Below are 19,380 nucleotides of genomic sequence, written 5' to 3'. Positions count from 1 at the left end.
GACATGCTTGCAAGTAATGTATACTCTGCAATTGTTACATTATTTAAATATCTGTTGGATTAACATTGTTCATTGTGTTGATCAAATCAATGATATCATTACTTTTTTTCTGGTCTGTTTAACAGACTAGTTTCTAAGAGTGGTGTGTTAAGTTTTTGACTATAGTTACATGTTTACATATTTTTCTTTATAATTCTTTCAATTGTTGTTTCATATGTATTGAAGTTATGCTACCAGATGCACACAAGGTTAGAACTGCTATACCTTCCTGGTGAACTGAACTACACATCATTGTAAAGTGACCTTTTTATGTACTAATGGCTTTTGCCTTAAACTCTATTTCATCTGATAATTAGCATAGCTATACCAGCTTCCTTTTAGTTAGTATTTTTCTAATATATCTTTTCCATCTTATTACTTTTTTTTAAATTAAAGTGTCATTGATATATAATCATAATATAGTTGCAAATACACAGAACAGGATTCAACATTTACTCATATTACCAAATCCTCACCCCCTCCATTGCGGTCACTGTCTATCAACATAATAAGATGTTATAGAGTTATTAAATGAATTCTTTGTGCTGTACTACCATCCCAGTGACCTATATATATTGTGATTGGGAATTATTGTTCCCCTTAATCCCCTTCTCCCTTCCCACCCACACTCCCTAACCCCTCCCCTTTGGTAAACACTAGTCCCTTCTCACTGTCTATGAATCTACTGCTATTATTTTACATCTGTTTTACTTTTTTTTATACTCCACAAATGAGTGAAATCATTTGGTATTTGTCTTTCTCCACCTGGCTTATTTCATGGAGCATAATACCCTATAGATATATCCATCTGTTGCAAAGGGCAGGATTTCTTTTCTTTTTGTGGCTCAATAATATTTCACTATGTATATGTACCACCTCTTCTTTATCCATTCATCTTTTGTTGGACACTTAGGTTGCTTCTGTATCTTGGCTATTGTAAATAGTGTGCAATAAATATAGGGGTGCATATGTCTTCTTGAATCAGCGATTTTGTTTTCTTCGGGTAAATTTCTAGGAGTGGAATTACTGGGTCAAATGGTATTTCTATTTTTAGTTTTTTGAGGAATCTCCATATTGCTTTCCACAACAGTTGTACCAATTTACATTCCCACCCACAGTGTAGGAGGGCCCCTCTTTTCTACACCCTCTCCAACATTTTTTGTTTCATGTCTTTTGGATAGTGGCCAGCCTATCTGGTATGAGGTCCATCTTATTAGTTTTAATCTTTCTTTATTCTTTCGCTTTAAGTAGATCCATGTAGCTATTTTTAAATCAAGTCTATATTTTTTTACTGTAGCATTGGGCTCATTTATATTTATTAGAAATACAGATACATTAAAATTTATTTCCACCATTGTATTTTGTATTTTGTATTTATTCTGACTCTACCTTGTTTACTTTTTCCCTTTGTGTTTTTCTTGTCTTCTTTCAGGTTGGTTTGTCTCTTTTCTTCCCTTCTACTAGTTTCAAAGTTGTATATTTTGTTTCAGTTTTTTAGGGATTATCTTAGACATTTTATCACAGTCTCAAGCTAGTATCTCCCTTCCTCCTGACCAATTCAAAGATCCTAGAACACTTTGTCATCAATCCCTCTCCTCCTGGTATATATATGCTGTTTGTGTTTGTATGTGTATTCTTTCCATCTCACAAGACACTTTTATTATTGTAACTTTATACAATGTTTATATTTAGTCAAGAATTTACCATTTTTGTGGTTTATTATTTCTCCTTGAACCTCAGGCCTTTAATCCATGATCACCTTCCTTTTATCTAACATACATCTTTAGAGATTTTTTTAGTAAGAATCTATTGGTGTTTATTTTTAAATATTTTTGTTTTGCTGGGTTCCCTCCTCCCTGCAGCTGCTTATTGAAAATACCCTTTCACTGTTTTCTAGTTTCCATTGCTGCTTTTGGGAAGCTAGCTATAAATTCGCTGTTGCTTCTATGAAAGTGATCCTTTTTTTTCTCTCTAGCCATTTTAAAGATCTCTGTCTTTGGTGTTCCCTAGTTTCACTATGGTATTTATAAGTATGGACTTTTATTTATCTATTTATCCTGTTCGAGAACTATAAGGATTTTCATTATTGTCTTTCTCCTGTTCTAAAAGTCCTTAGCTATTATTCTCTGAACATTTCTTCTGTTCCCCACTCTTCTTCCTATCTCAGACTCTGATTATGTATATGTTAGGAGTTTTTTCATCAGTTGTCCCTGTTTCTTAGCCTCTCTTTTGTATTTTATATCCATTTGTCTTTATTTGTTGCATTCTAGGTTATATGTTCTGGTTCATCATCCAGTTCAAAAATTTTGTCTTCTACCAGAGCTAATATTTTGTCAAATCTGTCCAGTTCATTGAATATCCCATTTTTAATGATTATATATTTCATTTCTAGAAATTCTATTTGATTCTTTTTCAATCTGCTTGTACATTTTTATTTGTTCTTAGTCTTTATTCATATACTCAACATATTCCTTCAAGTCTTTAAGATTTATATTTTGTAGTCTGTATTTGATTATTTCATTATCTTAGGCCTTTGTGGGTCTGATTTTACTATCTATATGTTCTGCTCTCATTCATCATTTCTTTTAACCTTACACATTTTGTGAGCTTTCACCAGAAACTCATATTTCTGGGTAGGTGAGAATTGTTTGAAGCTTAGATTGAAGTCAGATTCCTTTAGAGAAGATTATGGTTCATTTTACCAGTTGCCTTGAGAAAACTACCAACCTAGGACCATATTTAAATAACTTATTTTAAAACAATTACCAGGTAGATATTTTATTAACTTTGTGGCTGCAAATTCCCAAAGGAAAAACTTTTATTCTCCTCTATGAAGCTCCATGTTTTGCTACAGGCAATTTTCCTGGCAAGTTAGGGGACAGAGTGAGGATTTATTCAGGGTAGGAACCCTTACCCTGAAGGTTCAATCTTTTAGCATCTCAGTTTTGTGCAGGGAGCAGTCTCCTCTGATACTGCCTACCTTAGGTGGGCCTCTGATTTTACTTCCTATACTCCCACATTCCCAGAAGGTGAAAAACCAAGTTTCAGCTACAGTGTTTTGCAAATACACTCAAGCAAAGCAAAGGCTAGCTTCTGTGTTGGTTAACTTTCTGGGTTCCAGCTTTTATTTGGTTTTTGTCTTCTGAGTAGTCCTTCCTTTCTTACCATTTAACTGATACATTTTAGAGATTTTTAAGGTGATTTTCCAGCATTTTTAGTTGTTTTCGGCAAGAGTATTGGTCAGGGCATATAGTCTTCCATACTTCTAAAAATAGAAGTCTACTCTAAGTTTTCGGTGACTTAGAAGCTACCTTCTCCTTCTCCATTTTTATTCAACTTTTAAATGGCTGTTTGTTTGCAAAAGTATCTATCCAGGCCATGCAGCTCTCTTCTCTTCAGTCAGACTTCTCTTTCTCCTTTTGTTTCCCCATGTTTACTACCAATCAGTACAAGAGACAATATGGTCCGAGTTTGCATGTGGGGTTGTTCAAGGGAGGAAGGGTGGAAGAGGCTGGACTGGCATCTGATTGGAAATATGTATTCTTGCTCTATGTTAGAAACCAGAATACATTTTCTCATAGATACGACATGATAAGTGATTTAAATGTAGATGGAAAAGTATTTTTAGTGTATTGTTCCTATACATATGAATTAAATGAGCTCTGTGGGCTTGCTTGTGAATCTAAGCAACCATTAGTTGAATTCCAACAAAAATAATTTAAGTTGACCTTTTGGAATATAATCATGTGTAATATGCCTTATATGCTTCATTTTTAATGTATTTATCTCTTATTCCTCTAATTATATTGTAAATTCCTTGACAGCATAGGCCATCTTTTCTACTATATGCTTTCCCACATCTTCCATTTAGGGATTATGACTATTTGACTGGTGGATCATTACAGAAGTGGCAGCCAGTAGACCATAGAATACCTTTGGAGTTCTTTTATTTTCCCCAATTCACCCCTGAATACTATTAATTGCACATTGAAAAAGACTCACACACCAATGCCAAAAGAAATGGGGCTTTGAATAATTCACTGATTTGCTTATTTTTAATGGTAGCTGACTTGCCAGTTATCCTGTAACTTGGCCATTTGGCTAAGCTATAGCTCAGTAATAGAACTAAAACATACTTATGTCAAAATTAAATACAGAATGTATGCACACATGACCATGTGTCTGTGTGTGCCTGTGTACCTTAGAGTGTGTGAGTCTAACATTGTTGGCTATCTAGGGTTATTCTAGAGTTACTGTTTGTATGTTTGACTGCTTTTGCTGGCCTCTTCCTATTTGATTTTTAAGAAAAAAATATATGGGGGTGATGTCAAATAGAAAAAAATAATCTATAGACTATGAAAAACATTGGGAATCTAACACTATTCACTTTAGAAATGATGTGCAGCTCACAAAAAGCCACAGTTCAGGCAAGCAAAAATTGATATTGTTGAAATTAAAAATGGTTCTTTTATAAAGGAAGCTGACCAAAATTTCCAGTGGGGCTGTTGCCTGAAGGAAAATTTCCTGGGCTCCAGCCTCTGTTATGCCAAACAATGAACCATACAACTCTGGACAGATGGTTGGATTCCAAAGTGTTTCTCATGTTACAGTATTTTCTTCCTATTGTCTCCGGAATCCTACAAGGAAAAGAGAAAATGCTACAACTTTCAAGAAGTATAAAGAATATCTCCAAAAAGTATAAAGAATAAAGTATATTCTGGGGAGTCACAAGTACCAAACATTAATTATCTTAGAAATCTCTTTTTCCTTTTTAGAAATCTTTTCTTGGTTAAAATCTGATTGCTTATTTCAATAGTATGGCTTATCTCCCTTACTATCTTTCTCGCTCAAAACACAAAATATAACATTTGTGTCTTTTCCTAGAAGATCTTTTCTATGTTCCCTTTCACAAAGTATGGTTACACCATCCCTTCAGTTTTGAGCTATGAAACGGAACTCATCCTTAAGACCATTCATACCCATCCAGTCCCAGTACTGTGTTTACTCCCTGAACAGCCCTCAGATCTGTCCAATTCCCAGTATGTCTAATACAGTGACTCTGGTCTGAAGTCCTGATATTTCCCACTTGGATGACTGCAATAAATGTCTAACTGAGCTACTGGCAGTTGCCTTCTCCCTGCTCCCAATTCACACTATAGCCAAAAGAGAATGATCTTTTCCAAGTTCAAATCTGATTGTGATCTTAGTGCTTCCAATAGTGTCCTATGACGTTTAAGGTAAACACACAGAATTCCTTACCTGGCACACAAGGTCCTACACAGCCCTTGCTTACCTCTGCAGCCTCACCTCATATCAACTTTCTCCTTTTATCTCTAATTCAGCCAACTTGTCCCTCTTTCGATCCCTCCATTCTTTTTTATGTTAGGACTGTTCCCTACCATTTTAACTTCATTAAGCCCTGTTCCTCTTTCAGAGCTTAATTCAGGCATCACATCCTCAGGGGACCTCCACTAACCTACTTTCATCATACCCATGACCAAGTCAAGTCCTGCTGTTTGCCCTCACAGAACCACATACCTTTTTTCTCTTTCACAGCACTTAGACAAAAGGAAGAGATTTATGATCCTGTGCATCACGAACTGGGGTTTCAAGTAAGGAAACCAAAGCAAATAGCTATATTTATTTAGCAATCAACCTCTAAGATTCAAGCCAACATTTCTAAACCACAGAGAAAATTAATATATAAAAATATTATACTTAAGGTTCTCAAAGAGCCAGGAACTTTTCAGTAAAAAAATATCAATATTCTTCAGCAATAGATAATCTGGTCTATCTAGATTGCTGCTGAGCATGTAATTTAAGACCTGGAAGGACCTTAACAATTGTTCCAACTAACCCCCTTAAAATATAGATGAGAAAAATGAATCTTAAAAGTGAATCTTGGAGGTCTCGCAAATAGTTGATGATAGAGAATGAAGTGGAATTGGTCAACAAATATCTATTGAACATTATTTTGTATACTAGTTTTCCAATTTTCTGGTCCTCTCTTCATTACTACATGTTCTCTCTGCTAAAACCATTTACAGACACAGGGCTTTTAAAATTTATTTTAATTTGCCAGTGAAACAGAAGGCTACTACTATCTTAAGAGGATGATGTAACACTAATAATAAAATATTACTATAAACCTTTAGGCAGAGGGATGATATATGCTGTTAAAATTGTATTACAGTGCTGTTTTGCAAAGTCCTAAAAAGGGATCCCAGGGAAAAGAACCCCCTTCTTGCAATTATTTAGGACTTGAAGAAAAGTGAGCATCCCACTCACCCACAGCTCATTTCAAGTGAAGTTTGTTCTTAACCTTCTCAACCACCACCTGCATTTCTCAATCTCCATGCCAACCTCCCATTACAGCCACCATCTCCTTTCTTCAGGGAATGGTGGGAATGGGATATCATTGCTACATGGCCTTCTGCTTCATATAGTCCACTAATTAGCTCTCTGACCAGCCCTTACTGCTTGGTTCTTTTCATAGAAACATAGGCTAGTAGCCAGTTTGTATCACACAACACTGACTTATGAGCACTTGAGCTAAAAGGGGTATTGAAAGCCACTTAGTCCAACAATCCAGTCTATACAGGAATACTTTATAAAACATCTTAAACAGAAGAAGGATTAAATTTATACTTAAGCTTAAATGCTTCCAGTAACTAATTCCTCACAATCTCACTTATGTGAGTGCTCTTTTAAGTAAGAAGAGTTTTTTATTCAAGAACTCTACTTGTGTTCTTCATCAACACATACATGATTCTTTTAATGAAATAAGCCTGTAACATAACTTTTTCACTTTACTGTGTAAAGCAGGCATGTGTCTTTTAAGACAAGGCATAGGTAGTATACCAGCCAGGTTAGAATAAAAAATACAAAGTTTAGATTACATAGTTAGCTGATCCTGCATTTTCTGTTTCTGTTAAGTCATAGAATAGAAAAAAAAAGATAGAAAATGCTTTATTGCTACTTCAAATTCAAAAAAAAAATTCTTATAGTGAGGCCTTTGTGTAGTACAGTACATTTTACCCCAGTACCTACACAGTCACTCACTGCTTAATATTTTCAGTGACTACTTCACTGCATGGACAAGTTAGGAGGCAGACGGACTAGAGCCATCCATGTATCTGTTACTTTCTGCTTTCTTCCTTTTCAGACTCTCTTGCTTCATTAATAGGTGTCCTAGGAGAGTGTCTAAGCCAGACAGTAGTTCTACTGCCTATTCTGGCAAAGTCAGAAAGATTTTCTTTGTTCATTATAAACAAAAACAAACTTCCTTTGTTTTTGTTTACAATATATATTCTTTAATAATGAGAAGACAGACCAAAAGATTTGTTAATAAAGTAATTATTTGGCATTCGTTTGCCAAATAATTTGGTATTTATTTTTGTACCATCTATAAGTTATTTTGTTTTTGAAATTACTTTGACTGCAATAGTTCATTACAATGTACTCATATTTACCTAAGAAATAGCTTAACTTTATATATGTCAAGTAGCAGTATAAGTAGATCCATCCATCTACATGATAGATCCATCCATATGATAACTCTAGGAAATTGGGTTTTCTAGGATATCATTTCTCTATTTTATTTGGCATTGTGCCTCACTGTGAAGAGCTTTAAATTTGGCATCTGTCACTGCCTATCTTGGTCCAAATTATATGATGCTAAATACCATGAAGAATACTGCACAGGGGAAATCAGCAGTGGGTTATGAGAGTGGTAAACTTCATATTACCATGTGCTTGAGTCTGAATATTAGAACTGTTAGCCAGATGCTTCCTGTAGACTTCCAGAGAGGCAAAAAGTGTGATGCCACTGGGATCCAGAGGCACTGATGTAAAGTATGCAGAAGATACATAAATCATAGGGCATTTTCATTTCTTTGGGCTCCACGTGATTCTGCTGACATCACTGCGGGTAACCAGGATCTGCATCAGGACCCTCTCCCTTCTGCTCTCTGATGCCTTCGAGGTGCCGCCCATCCAAGCCAGACCCTGCAGTAATTTCACACACTCCCCTAATAAAGTCCTCAGGGGCTGTCATGTATTTTCATGTGTTTGCCCTATTATCCCTCCCTGCTTGAGTCTTACAGATAATTGATGATACTTCAGTTAATCATCTTTCCCCCTCTTTTGTTCACCAGGTACCTCGGCCTTGAAGGGGCTCTTTTATTGAGAATCGATGTCTTCTCCTAGGTAATTGATCACCGCAGACCCAGGGACACTCGACTCATCTTCAAGGGAGGGTAATAGTCATGAATAATCAAAAAGCTGTAGCTACACTACTGCAGGAGTGCAAGCAAGTGCTGGACCGACTCCTGTTGGAGGCGTCGGATGCATCAGAGGAGGAGAAGAGCGAGGATCAGTGGTGGAGAGGTGAGGGCCTCATGAGAGGCACAGGGGGAGGGGAAGCCGGCAGGTTCACTCTCCTCTGACCTGCCTGAACGACATGTTTTCATCTCTGCCCTATTTTTCTTCTCTTGGCAGATGACCACCAAGAGATGAGTGGATTTCTAGGGCATGAATGGGACATGGGCTGCAGGCGGACGGGCAGGGGTGGAAGCCCACTTTGTTGCAGTGAATTGCTGTCAGTTCTAATTTTAGGCTTCAGTAGACATGAGGCTACAAGAAACAGTTTAGTTCAGGAAGAACAAAGGATCCAAGTGGGCTGGTGCACGTAAATTTCAATTATTAAAAAATTGAAGCAACTTCTCAATGGTGGCACACACTTTTTATCAAAGTAGGCTTTTGTGCCTCACCAGTTTCCATAGATTTCTGAGGTTTCCATAAATATGTCATCTCATCAGTCCATCTCTCTTATTTTGATCATCAGTACATTTCTCATGCTGTAGTCACAGGCCATTGGTAAAATACATAAATCCACTTATACTGATAAATACAAAGGGCATGATTATCAGGGCTTAGGAATTTGGCTTTATGCTCATTTCATAGTGTCATTCAGTTTTAGATGAGTCATTATTTGGGAAGTTTCCATCGCAAAGTCTAGAAAGTTAAAGCAATTCTTATTTCTTTAGCCAGTTTTGGTGGGGCAGCCTGCTTTTCTTAGAATTATTTTTAGCCTTTGAATAAATTTTCCTCCCTTTCTATAAATGTGTTCCTTTTATATGCTTTTAGTATTTTTTCATATTTTTAGTGACTTGCTATTCCCTACAGAAGTAAGATACCCACATAAAATTCATACTCTCCACCCCTTTTGTTGTGGTTAATCATGTAATGGGAAAAGGTTCTGGGAAAGTCTTTTTTCCATGTTCTTGTATATAAGCACATTCATTTTTACAGGGGCACTTTTAGGTACCTATAGAAATGTTAATTTTTTTTATAACCTGTCATTTGTGCTCCTTTGAAGATAAAATGCCTTATGTCCAGTCATTTCACAACCTTAGTTTATGTGTTTTCTTTCTTTACCTGCCAGATAGACCAAAGGGTGGCTTTGCTCACTAGACACACATGCCGGTGAGCCTGAGCACACGCTGGTGGCATCAGCCCCCTGTCAGGGCACAGTGGGTGCTTGGCCAGCACCCCCAGAGCATGCTGCAGTGTTGGTCTGCATTCTCCCTGGGGCAGTGCGTTTGGGTCTGTTCTACCTACTGACATTTTTCTCTTGTCCTTTTATTACATGGTATCCTTTGTCTCTTCAGCCCTAATTCCTTTAAGTTTTGTGTTTTCAGTAGTCAAAACTCGGAGCCCTCAGTAGGGTACCATTTCCTTCTTTTTCTTTCTTAGTGTCACAGAATAGAAGAGGTAATCAGTTTAGTTCCAGATAAGGCAAATCACTGCTGCAAAATCACTCCATTAACCCTGGACCTTCAGGTGAGCTGCTTGGGGAAGTGAGGCACTTCTGCTGGGCGGGGCTGACTTCTGGGGCTGCCTGAATCCTATAAAACAATCCGGGACCAAACCTGTGCAGAGCCCTTGGCTATCTCAGCATTAACCAAGCCCATGGGGGGCTGCGTGGCCCACCCTAGCACCACTGGTGCAAATGGCTGAAGTCTGAGCACAGAACCCTTCCCCAGGCAGGTGGTTTCTGAGCAGTTTTATCAGGCGGGTTGTGTGGCCCTTGAAGTCGTCACTCAGATGTGCTTCAGAAGAAAGGCATTAGTACAGGGGTCACTTGTACTTAGCATCACAGGGCAAACTAGTAGACTCAAGCACAACCACTGTGGTTTTTACTTTTACCCCTCCCTCTTCTCAACCCCATCTTTTTCCCCTCAGAAAGTGTCCTTGTCAGCATGCGTGACTACCCCAAGCAAATTCCCAGTAATAGAGAAGGAACTGAAATCCAAACTGAAATGTATTTTTTAATGTTATTTCAGGGGCATCTTTTATTTCAGGATTCCCACTTGGACTGTCCACATTCTGATATGAGCTTTATGGAAAGGGTGGCATGGAGGAGGCAGAAATGAATTGTAAAGAATAGATTTTCCCCATCATCATGAAGAAATTTGAAAATACTTAAACTATACAGTGCTGAAATATGGTGAAATTCTAAGAATCCGGAAATCAATTTCTATTGTCATTTGATTATTCATTTTACCCCTGAGGTTGATGCTCATGGACAATGTCCAAATAATTTCTCAGTCAAACTGGGACACTTTTAAAGCAAAAAGGAGCACCCTTAGTAAAGACAAGGACCACATAGGACTGTCCTAAGGGAGAAAGAGTGAACAGTCATCCTATTCCTGACTCTTCAGAAATACCACTCAGGAAATTTTCTCTAAATATATACTGGAAACATTTTCAGAGGTTGAAATTATGTCAGCTGCAGTAATAAGGCCTGGCTTTCCAGCAGATTGTGACCATAGAGGGTCCCTGGTCCCTTGGCTCTGCTTTCACTGGAGGAGTGCCATCACACAGTAGGTGCTCAGTAGTCCTGAGTTGCTGAATTGGGGGCATTGGGGGATGATGATTTCAGAGTGGTATTTGTAAGTCATCCTCAGGGGTCAATCCAGACCACTCATTGGTGTGGCCCATATGATATCCCCTCAATGCCAAGCAGGCCTTCCCCGTCGGGAGACATCCTGACATTTGCCCAGTAGCAAGGACACAGAAGCAGAAGCGCATCATGGACCAAGACAGAATTAGGTTTTTCATCTTTCTCTTCTTTCTGTTTTTCACTCTCTCTGTCATAGTTCTCTTGCCCTATGCAGCATGTCCTGTGTGGAGATAAGACTGATTGTTCTTTTAACCATTATGGTGTGATTTACAAAAGTGATGAGATGTGGTGCCTGTCCTCAGGAAGCTCACAGCACAAAGGAAGGACAGACATGGTCACGGAGCAGTGGGGTGGATGCCGAAAGGACCGGGCACTTGCGGGTTGGGCGCACTCGGGAGAGGCATCTCGGTTCCACTGGGAGCTCACGGAAGGCTTACGAGAAGTGACAATGTCGGCACTGGGTGCTGAAGTCAGTGGGCCTGTGCTTGACCATGAAGGGTTAGGGAAGAGCAATGCAAAAGTGAGGACAGGCTGTCCAAGACCATTAAAGAATTTTATGCGGGACGATGGCCTGGTCCACCTCATTTTCAGCAAAGTAGGGATAAAAAATGTGGAAGGTGGAATGGATGGGACAAGATAAAAGCAGGAGGTCTGACAAGAATTTTATTGATAATAAAAAGAAGGAAATGAATTTAGGATCCATAGAATTTGATAACCAGTTAGACTCATGGAGGAAAAGAGCAAAAAACCTAGACTGACTTCTGGTGCCCCACTGGGTGACTCAGTGAATGGTGGTAGCTTTGTCAAAATAAAGAAAAGAGAAACAGATTTAGAAAAAAGGTAATGAGGTCAGTTTTAGACGTATTGAGTCTGAAATGTCTGCAAGATAAGCAGCTGGAGATTTATACCTGGCAGTCATATATGCAGGACCATAATCCCTTACTCAGAACCCTGGGAGGTCACGTGTGCTTCAGAATTCAGAATTTTTCCAGTGATAGGAAGGTAGAATGGTGCATGTACCATCTGTTATATTCACACTCCAGCAGAAGCTGGGGCAGCATCTATAGGCAAACACTGAATTTTTTGCAGCAAAACTTTTGGCTAATCTCCCCAAGTAAGACAAACAAGACCATAGACATTCTCTAAGCAATTCAAGGCTGTTTGGGGTGCCAAACTTAAGAAAAAGCCTTCTAGTTTTCAGAACATTTTGAATTTCCCAAGTTTGGATAGGAGATTATGAACCTCTATCATTAGGTTTGGTGCCTATTGAGAGACTGAAGATATCTGCGAATGGGAAACAGGCCATTTCACAATAAATTTGATAGCTTTTCAGGTTTCATTGGGTTTTCTGTATTTATTGTCTATTTTAAGTGGCGTTTATAGTGAAAGTATGAAATGAGGTCTTGGATAAGTAAAAAGAGGTTTTACAAATTGACTCTCTGTATTACCCAGCTGCCACAAGCCCCAGATGCCATTCCATCTCAGCCCCTTTCTCATTTTACAGGGAAAATAATATTTCCTTTATTCCTGTCTCTGATTCTTCATGCAGAGATAGTCACTGAAGTGCTTTACTTCCTGCTAAAAACCCTTCTTAAATGCCTGACTACCCCAGTTTACCTGGAGGGCAAAGTCAGGCAGGGCCCTCCTGATAGATAGCTTTGTGCTTTATTCTTTGAGTCACAGCTACCAGCTTAGACCAGCCAGCAAAAGGTAGGGAAAAGAATGTTTGCAGTTGAGGTGCTTCATCATAACATGGGTAACTCAACAGCCTTTTCTTTGGCTGCAATTTCCTTACTTGAACTTTGACCTTTACAGCTTCACTCTCTGACGAGTTAAGGACCTTGATCCAGGAGGCAAAGGAAATGAAGTGGCCCTTCGTGCCTGAAAAGTGGCAGTACAAACAAGCCATGGGTGCAGAGGACAAAACAAACCTGCAGGATGCAATCGGCGCCGGGCTGCAGCAGTTGCTGGTAGGAAGAGCCTTACCACCTGTTCCTTTGACACCCCCAAGTGAGCCATTTAGCCTCTAAGTGTTCTAATAGATTAAATTTCCTTAAAGCAGAAGACAGCTCTTACCCTTATGGTCAGCTCTGCCAGATTGACTAATGTGGAGGAAATAGCCCTTGAAAAGTATCACTTGCCCATGAGCCCTTCTGTTGGAAAACCAAATTAAGTAAAAGTGAAGAAGGGAAGTCAGTGGGTATATCAGGAAACCTATCGTCCTGAAATATTTACATATCCTTGGTAGGCCAGGGCAGTAGTTTGGGTTTGGCCATGCCTCATAGCATTTTTACTTTGAAATGCTACTTTCTAAAAAGTTGGTAGCTTAAAAAAATTCATTCAGCACTATTTCATCAATGTGACTTGTGTATTGAAGTCTGGCATGTCCCTTCCCAGAGCTGGGATCCTCTTTCCTCCTCAGATGCAGGCTCTTCAGCAAACATCAAGTCAAAGTCATTGGCACGCTTATTCCGCAACTCACTTATTGGTATTAACCAAACTGATACCTCCCCCGGCCAGGAGGGGGCCTCAAGACTAGCAGGCTAAGATCCTGGGGATGCTTCAAGGAGTGCCATTGTCCTTGGTAGCATTGTTTCTTACCTACATTCTCTCAGGTGATTATAAAGAAAGAGAGTCTATTAGCTTACATGTATATTTTCTCACCATAAAAATACATATTTGCCTGGAGATCAGTCATTTTAAGCAATGCCAATATCCTAAACTTTTTATTTTACCAGTTTACATGGGAATGTAGTTTGGGGTCATCCCAAAATAAACGTATAGATACTGTCTTTGCCTATCAAAACAAAAATCAGGGAAAGATCCCCTGGTCTCCATACACATAACAGCATCTTGGGAGAGTTACTAGAAACAGTAAAACCCCCACCTTTCCCAGTCCACGAAAGAAACAAACAGACGGGGGCTAAGCAGACTGGGGCTGCAGGCAGAGGAAGGGGAACACTCAGAAAGAATGCCGAGGTGAGCCGGGGTGGGGGGTGGTTAAAGCAAACATGCTTGATGTTAAGTAGAGAGGTAGAACCGAGTAAGACTATATATTTGCATATCACTACGGAGTTTACAAAGTTCTTGCACATACATCACCTCATATAATTCTCAAAGTGACTATTACTAAATCATCCTCATTTGACAATTAAGGTTCTTGCCCAGAGGAACAGACAAGGGCTGGTGGCCCGTGGCTCGTTCCTCCGTCCCTGTCCCGATTCGCCCTCTCGGAGCCCCAGGTGACAAAGCCAAAAGGTCAGGTGGAAGGCCTGAGGTTGTTTGCGGTAAAGCGAGCTGTAGGCTGTCCAGCAGGGCTTTCCGCGGTGACGAAATGTTCTGTGCCTCTGCTGCCAATGCATGAGGCCCTGGCCATGCATGGCTCTTCAGCGCTCGAAATGTGCCCGTTGTGACTGAAGAACTGAATTTTTACTTTTAATTTTTGAAAAATCAGTTTCTATACAAATAGCCACACTGGGCAGGACTGCCGTTTTATTAGACAGTGTAGCTCTGAAGCGGCGGTGCCTAAAGCCAGACCTTCAGACACAGCACTAGCATCACAGGGAAACTTGCTGGAAATTCCGATTCTTGGGCCCCACCCTAGTTCTGCGGGATCAAAAACCCCAGGGGTGAGGGTCTAGCATTCTGCGTTAGACAACCCTCCAAAGGATGCTGATACACACGAGAGTTTGAGAGTCACTGTTCCAAAGAAAAGAATAAGTGGGTGAGTGAGGTGGACAGGAGGCCTGAACAGGGATGTGAGGGAGGAGGGGCAAGGTTAGGAGAGAAGGAGACCAACCAGAGAAAAAAACCCTTTGCCATCAATTCCCAGAACCACTGATGAACCTGGAGCCAGTTCCCAACAAGCCAATAGTCACTTCACCTGCTTGGAACACCTCACCTGATTCGGTGGTGGCAGGTACAAACATTAGCAGGCTTCCGTGGGAAGGGAGAGCAGGAGAGATTCACAGCGGGAGGGACTCCTACTTTGACCTTTGGCTCTTAGGAAGTTCCTCTGAATTGGGTTTCAAAACTCCCCTCATCCCGTCTGACAATCATCGGCTCCCCTCGACGTGTTCAAAGCTGGTGGTGACATTGGCTGAAAAACCAGAGACTGTTTTAAAACCTTCATCTTGCTGCTTTAATGTCATTTGGAAGATGAGCTGTTCACAGTCGTTAGCATATTTAAAGAGTGCATGTGTTAATCCTTCTACTTCCCCTCTACGTATTGTACAGATGTCACAACTGAGGGAAATTGAGGCACAGAAAACTTAAGAAATCTGTGCCAAGCTCACAGGATCACTAGTGGCAGCTCTGAGAATCAGTCCATTAGGCTTCTTTAGGCCCTCCTAAAGATATTTAACCGCGAGTTTTTTGAACTCTGATTATCATTTTCTTTAGCTTACCCAGCAAGCAATAAATCAAACCACCACATCTCCTGAAGACTCTCAGTGTCAGACCCCAAGAGCACAAATGCTAACCCACTCTGTTTCATGAATACGTAGAACTCCAGCGCCCCCCCACCCCCCGTGAAGTCGTGCTATTCCTGGTATCTTAGCTTGTCAAAAGTGTCTCCAGTAAATTCCATGATTTGTTTTTGCCCCGCTGCCCTTTGGTGTCAATATTATACCTTACTGAAGCTGGATGGGTATGTTTCAATTGCTGACTAATAGTGAAATTCTGTTCTTACATAAAAGTAGTTAAAGACTGCTGAGTTTGACTTTTCAGGGGTCTCATCTCTTCTTACGTTTTTTTTTTATAAATCTAGACTTTCCATGATTTTTCTTTTCACCTTGAAATGAATCCTTCCTATAAAAAAGTTTCCCCTCCATTTGAAAAAGTAGTAGTATGCTTGGAGTGTAAACACCGTCTTTAAGCTCATTCCACAAATAACAGATCAAATTGAAGCATAGAATTGTGAGAGTGCCGGAGGTGGAGAAATAAAGGGTCCTTGGTAATGTTACTCGCTTAAGCTAAACTTAATCAAGAAAAATTGTCTGTGGTGCTTAAAGCTTTCTGTTCTCCACTGCCTCCCCGTTTCCTCCCACCCCACCCCTCCCCTCTCCTCCTTCCCACCCCCCAGCCTTTTCTCCTTTGGTGTGTGGCCACAGACATAAATTTATGACAGGGGCCAACCTCCTTTACACACCACACAAAGCTTGCTGACTTGAGAGAGTTTGTCTGCTCTGTCCCAGAAAAAACACCTGCAGGACGCTCCCTGAGAAACCTGGAGAGATGGGAGATTAATGTGGCTGTAATAGCCGGGCAGTGTTTTTGGTATTATGCCCTCTCCCCAGGTGGATGGGTCTTTTCCGAGATGATACCAATTATTTATTGCTGAAACATCTGTTGATAACTGCAGCTGCCCTTGTGAAACAAAGCATATCACAGGGTCACAGGCTATAGGGACCTAAAACCCACCTCATGCTAGTTTGAGACTATTCAGTAACACCCTCCAGCCCATGGGTTACCGTCATCTTTAATGTCTCATCGTGCCAAAGAAAATACTTTGTAAACACTGCCCTGCCTGCCCTACGGGCTTTGAAGCATTATTTCATCTTCATTGGTAATTTATATTCCAGTGCCATTGTGCTGTGGGAAAAAGAGGGGGAACCTTTTTTGTTTTCCATTTAATTGTATATCGCCTGACACTTTGACCTGTATTATTAGTATTAGTCAGAAAAAGGATTTTCTCCCTCTCTTATTTAAAAATAAAATTTCAAGGGAAAGTAAGCGCTCCTTCAGCTCCTTTCACTCACAACAATGTTTACACTCTGGGAGGACAAGATGAAAAGAGCCAGCCATTTTTTTCAAGTGCCGGAGAAGGCATTTCAGTTTTCGAAAGAGAACAGTAAGGCCCTTATAAAAATCATTCAGCAAAACCTTTGATGGATTTTTCAAAAAGTACTGAAGGCGTTTAACGTCCGCGTCTCCTCGGCTTGGTAGCAGGCGGGAGCCGGGAGCTCCAATGGGCCAGCCCGGCCTTTCTCCTGAGCCGCCAGGGAGCGGAGGCAGCAGCCTCGAGGTGGATGCCGTCTTGCGGAGTTTTTTCAACAACTTTCACACTTCTACAAAGGACAATGTCTGTATAATGTAAAGAAACTATGAAAATAAAGCACTTTAAAGGGACGTAGAGCACATGTTTGGATTTGCATGTCTGCGGCAGTTGGGAGCAGACTGGGGTGCAAGGCGGGGAAGAATTGCTTGACAGACCCCGGTTTGGAGCACTCCCTGCGTGGCGGTCCTGATGTGGGTGGGGGTCCAGCCTCTCCCCACCGTGTTTTGGTAGAGGGAGGGAATAGAAATTTAGTGTGGTGCCCCTGCAAGGACATGTAGGGTTAACTTTTATAGATTGGCATAAGTACAGCCCAAGGAGATGAAGCTGGCTCTGAAGGAGGATTTTTTTTTCCCATTTCCTTTTCAACTTTATAACCATGAAGATGTGTAATCTTATAAACCTTTATTCCACAGTAATTTTTGTAAATACCTGTGCTACCTTACAGGGATTAGAAGAGGGACCCAAAAAAAGAAATACAAAAAACAAAAAATAAAAACCATTATTAGTTGTTTTCTTTTTTTCTGAAAAGGTGTAGAATAAAACAATTGATAAATATCAACAGCCATTTATAATTTAAAGAAATCTTAGCAAACTAGGAATAGAAGGGAACTCCCATAACCTTTTAAAAGTAACTAAAATTCATATATTTTTTGGAGAAAATTTACAAGTCTTCTCCTTAAGGTAAAAAACAAGGCACAAGGCACTGATGCCTGACGTCAGAGCTGCTACTTAACATAATACAAGAGGATCTAGCCAAAGAAACCATTAATTCTTTTATTAAGGTGTTATTGATATTCTCTTACGAACGTTTCACATGAAAAAACAATGTGGTTACTACGTTCACCCATATTATTGAGTTCCCCCCATACCCCATTGAAGTCACTGTCCATCAGTGTAGTAAGATGCCACAGAGTCACTATATGCCTTCTCTGTGCTACACTGTTTTCCCTGTGATCTTCCCCACCATGTGTACTAAACATAATACCCCTCAATTCCCTTCTCCCTCCCTCCCCACCCACCCTCCCACTCCCTTCCACTTTGGTAACGACTAGTCCGTTCTTGGAGTTTGTGAGTCTGCTACTGTTTTGTTCCTTCAGTTTTGCTTAGTTGTTATACTCCACAAATAAGGGAGATCATTTCACACTTGTCTTTCTCCGCCTGGCTTATTTAACTGAGCATAATACCCTCTAGCTCCATCCATGTTGTTGCAAATGGTAGGATTTGTTTTCTTCTTATGGCTGAATAGTATTCCATTGTGTATATGTACCACCTCTTCTTTATCCATTCATCTACTGATGGACACTTAGGTTGCTTCCATATCTTGGCTATTGTAAATAGTGCTGTGATAACCATAGGGGTTGATATGTCTCTGAGAACTTGTATTCTTTGGGCAAATTCCTAGGAGTGGAAATCCCCGGTCAAATGATATTTCAATTTTTAGTTTTTAAGGAACCTCCATATTGCTTTCCACAATGGTTGAACTATCTCACATTCCCACCAGCAGTGTAGGAGGGTTACCCTTTCTTTGCATCCTCACCAGCGTTTGTTGTTCTTAATCTTTTCAATGCTGGCCATCCTTACTGGTGTGAGGTGATATCTCAATGTGGTTTATATTTGCATTTCCCTGATAATTAGTGATGTGGAACATCTTTTCATGTGCCTGTTGGCCATCTGAATTTCTTCTCTGGAGAAGAGTCTCTTCATATCCTCCACCCATTTTTTAATTGGGTTATTTGCTTTGGGTGTTGACCTGTGTGAGTTCTTTATATATTTTGGATGTCAACCCCTTGTCAGATATGTTGTTTACAAATATATTCTCCCATACTGTAGGATGCCTTTTTATTCTATTGATGGTGTCCTTTGACATACAGAAGCTTTTTAGTTTGATGTAATTCCATGTGTTCATTTTTGCTTTTGTTTCCCTTGCTCAAGGAGATGCATTCAGGAAGAAGTTGCTTATGCTTATATTCAGAAGATTTTTGCCTATGCTGTCCTCTAAGAGTTTTATGGTTTCATGACTTACATTCAGGTCTTTGATCCATTTCAAGTTTACTTTTGTGTATGGGGTTAAACAATAATCTAGTTTCATTCTCTTGCATGTAGCTGTTCAGTTTTGCCAACACCAGTTGTTGAAGAGGCTGTCATTTCCCCATTGCATGTCCATGGTTCCTTTATCATATATTAATTGACCATATATGCTTGGATTTATATCTGGGCCCTCTAGTCTGTTCCATTGGTCTATTGTTCTGTTCTTATGCCAGTACCAAATTGTCTTGATTACTGTGGCTTTGTAGTAAAGCTTGAAGTTGGGGAGAGT

General features: G+C 40.0%; 1 protein-coding gene across 14 annotated transcripts in view; it reads left to right on the top strand.

Annotated features, from left to right (window-relative positions):
• Window positions 1–19,380, top strand: part of ALPK1 (alpha kinase 1) — a 121,946-nt gene that overhangs the window by 45,375 nt on the left and 57,191 nt on the right. For 10 of the 14 annotated variants that reach the window (XM_073237163.1, XM_073237171.1, XM_073237169.1 and 7 more), the window contains 2 exons: window positions 8,196–8,427; window positions 12,821–12,975. In XM_073237163.1, the coding sequence (XP_073093264.1) occupies window positions 8,307–8,427; window positions 12,821–12,975 (276 nt within the window). In that variant the 5' untranslated portion in view covers window positions 8,196–8,306. Of the gene's footprint in view, window positions 1–8,195; window positions 8,428–12,820; window positions 12,976–19,380 lie in introns of those variants that run through there. The other 4 variants (XM_073237164.1, XM_073237162.1, XM_073237167.1 and 1 more) reach the window with 2 other exon arrangements.

The sequence above is a fragment of the Manis javanica genome, chromosome 5 (genome assembly GCF_040802235.1).
Source record: "Manis javanica isolate MJ-LG chromosome 5, MJ_LKY, whole genome shotgun sequence".
Taxonomy (NCBI): Eukaryota; Metazoa; Chordata; class Mammalia; order Pholidota; family Manidae; genus Manis; species Manis javanica.
This window is presented reverse-complemented; position numbering and strand designations above follow the sequence as displayed.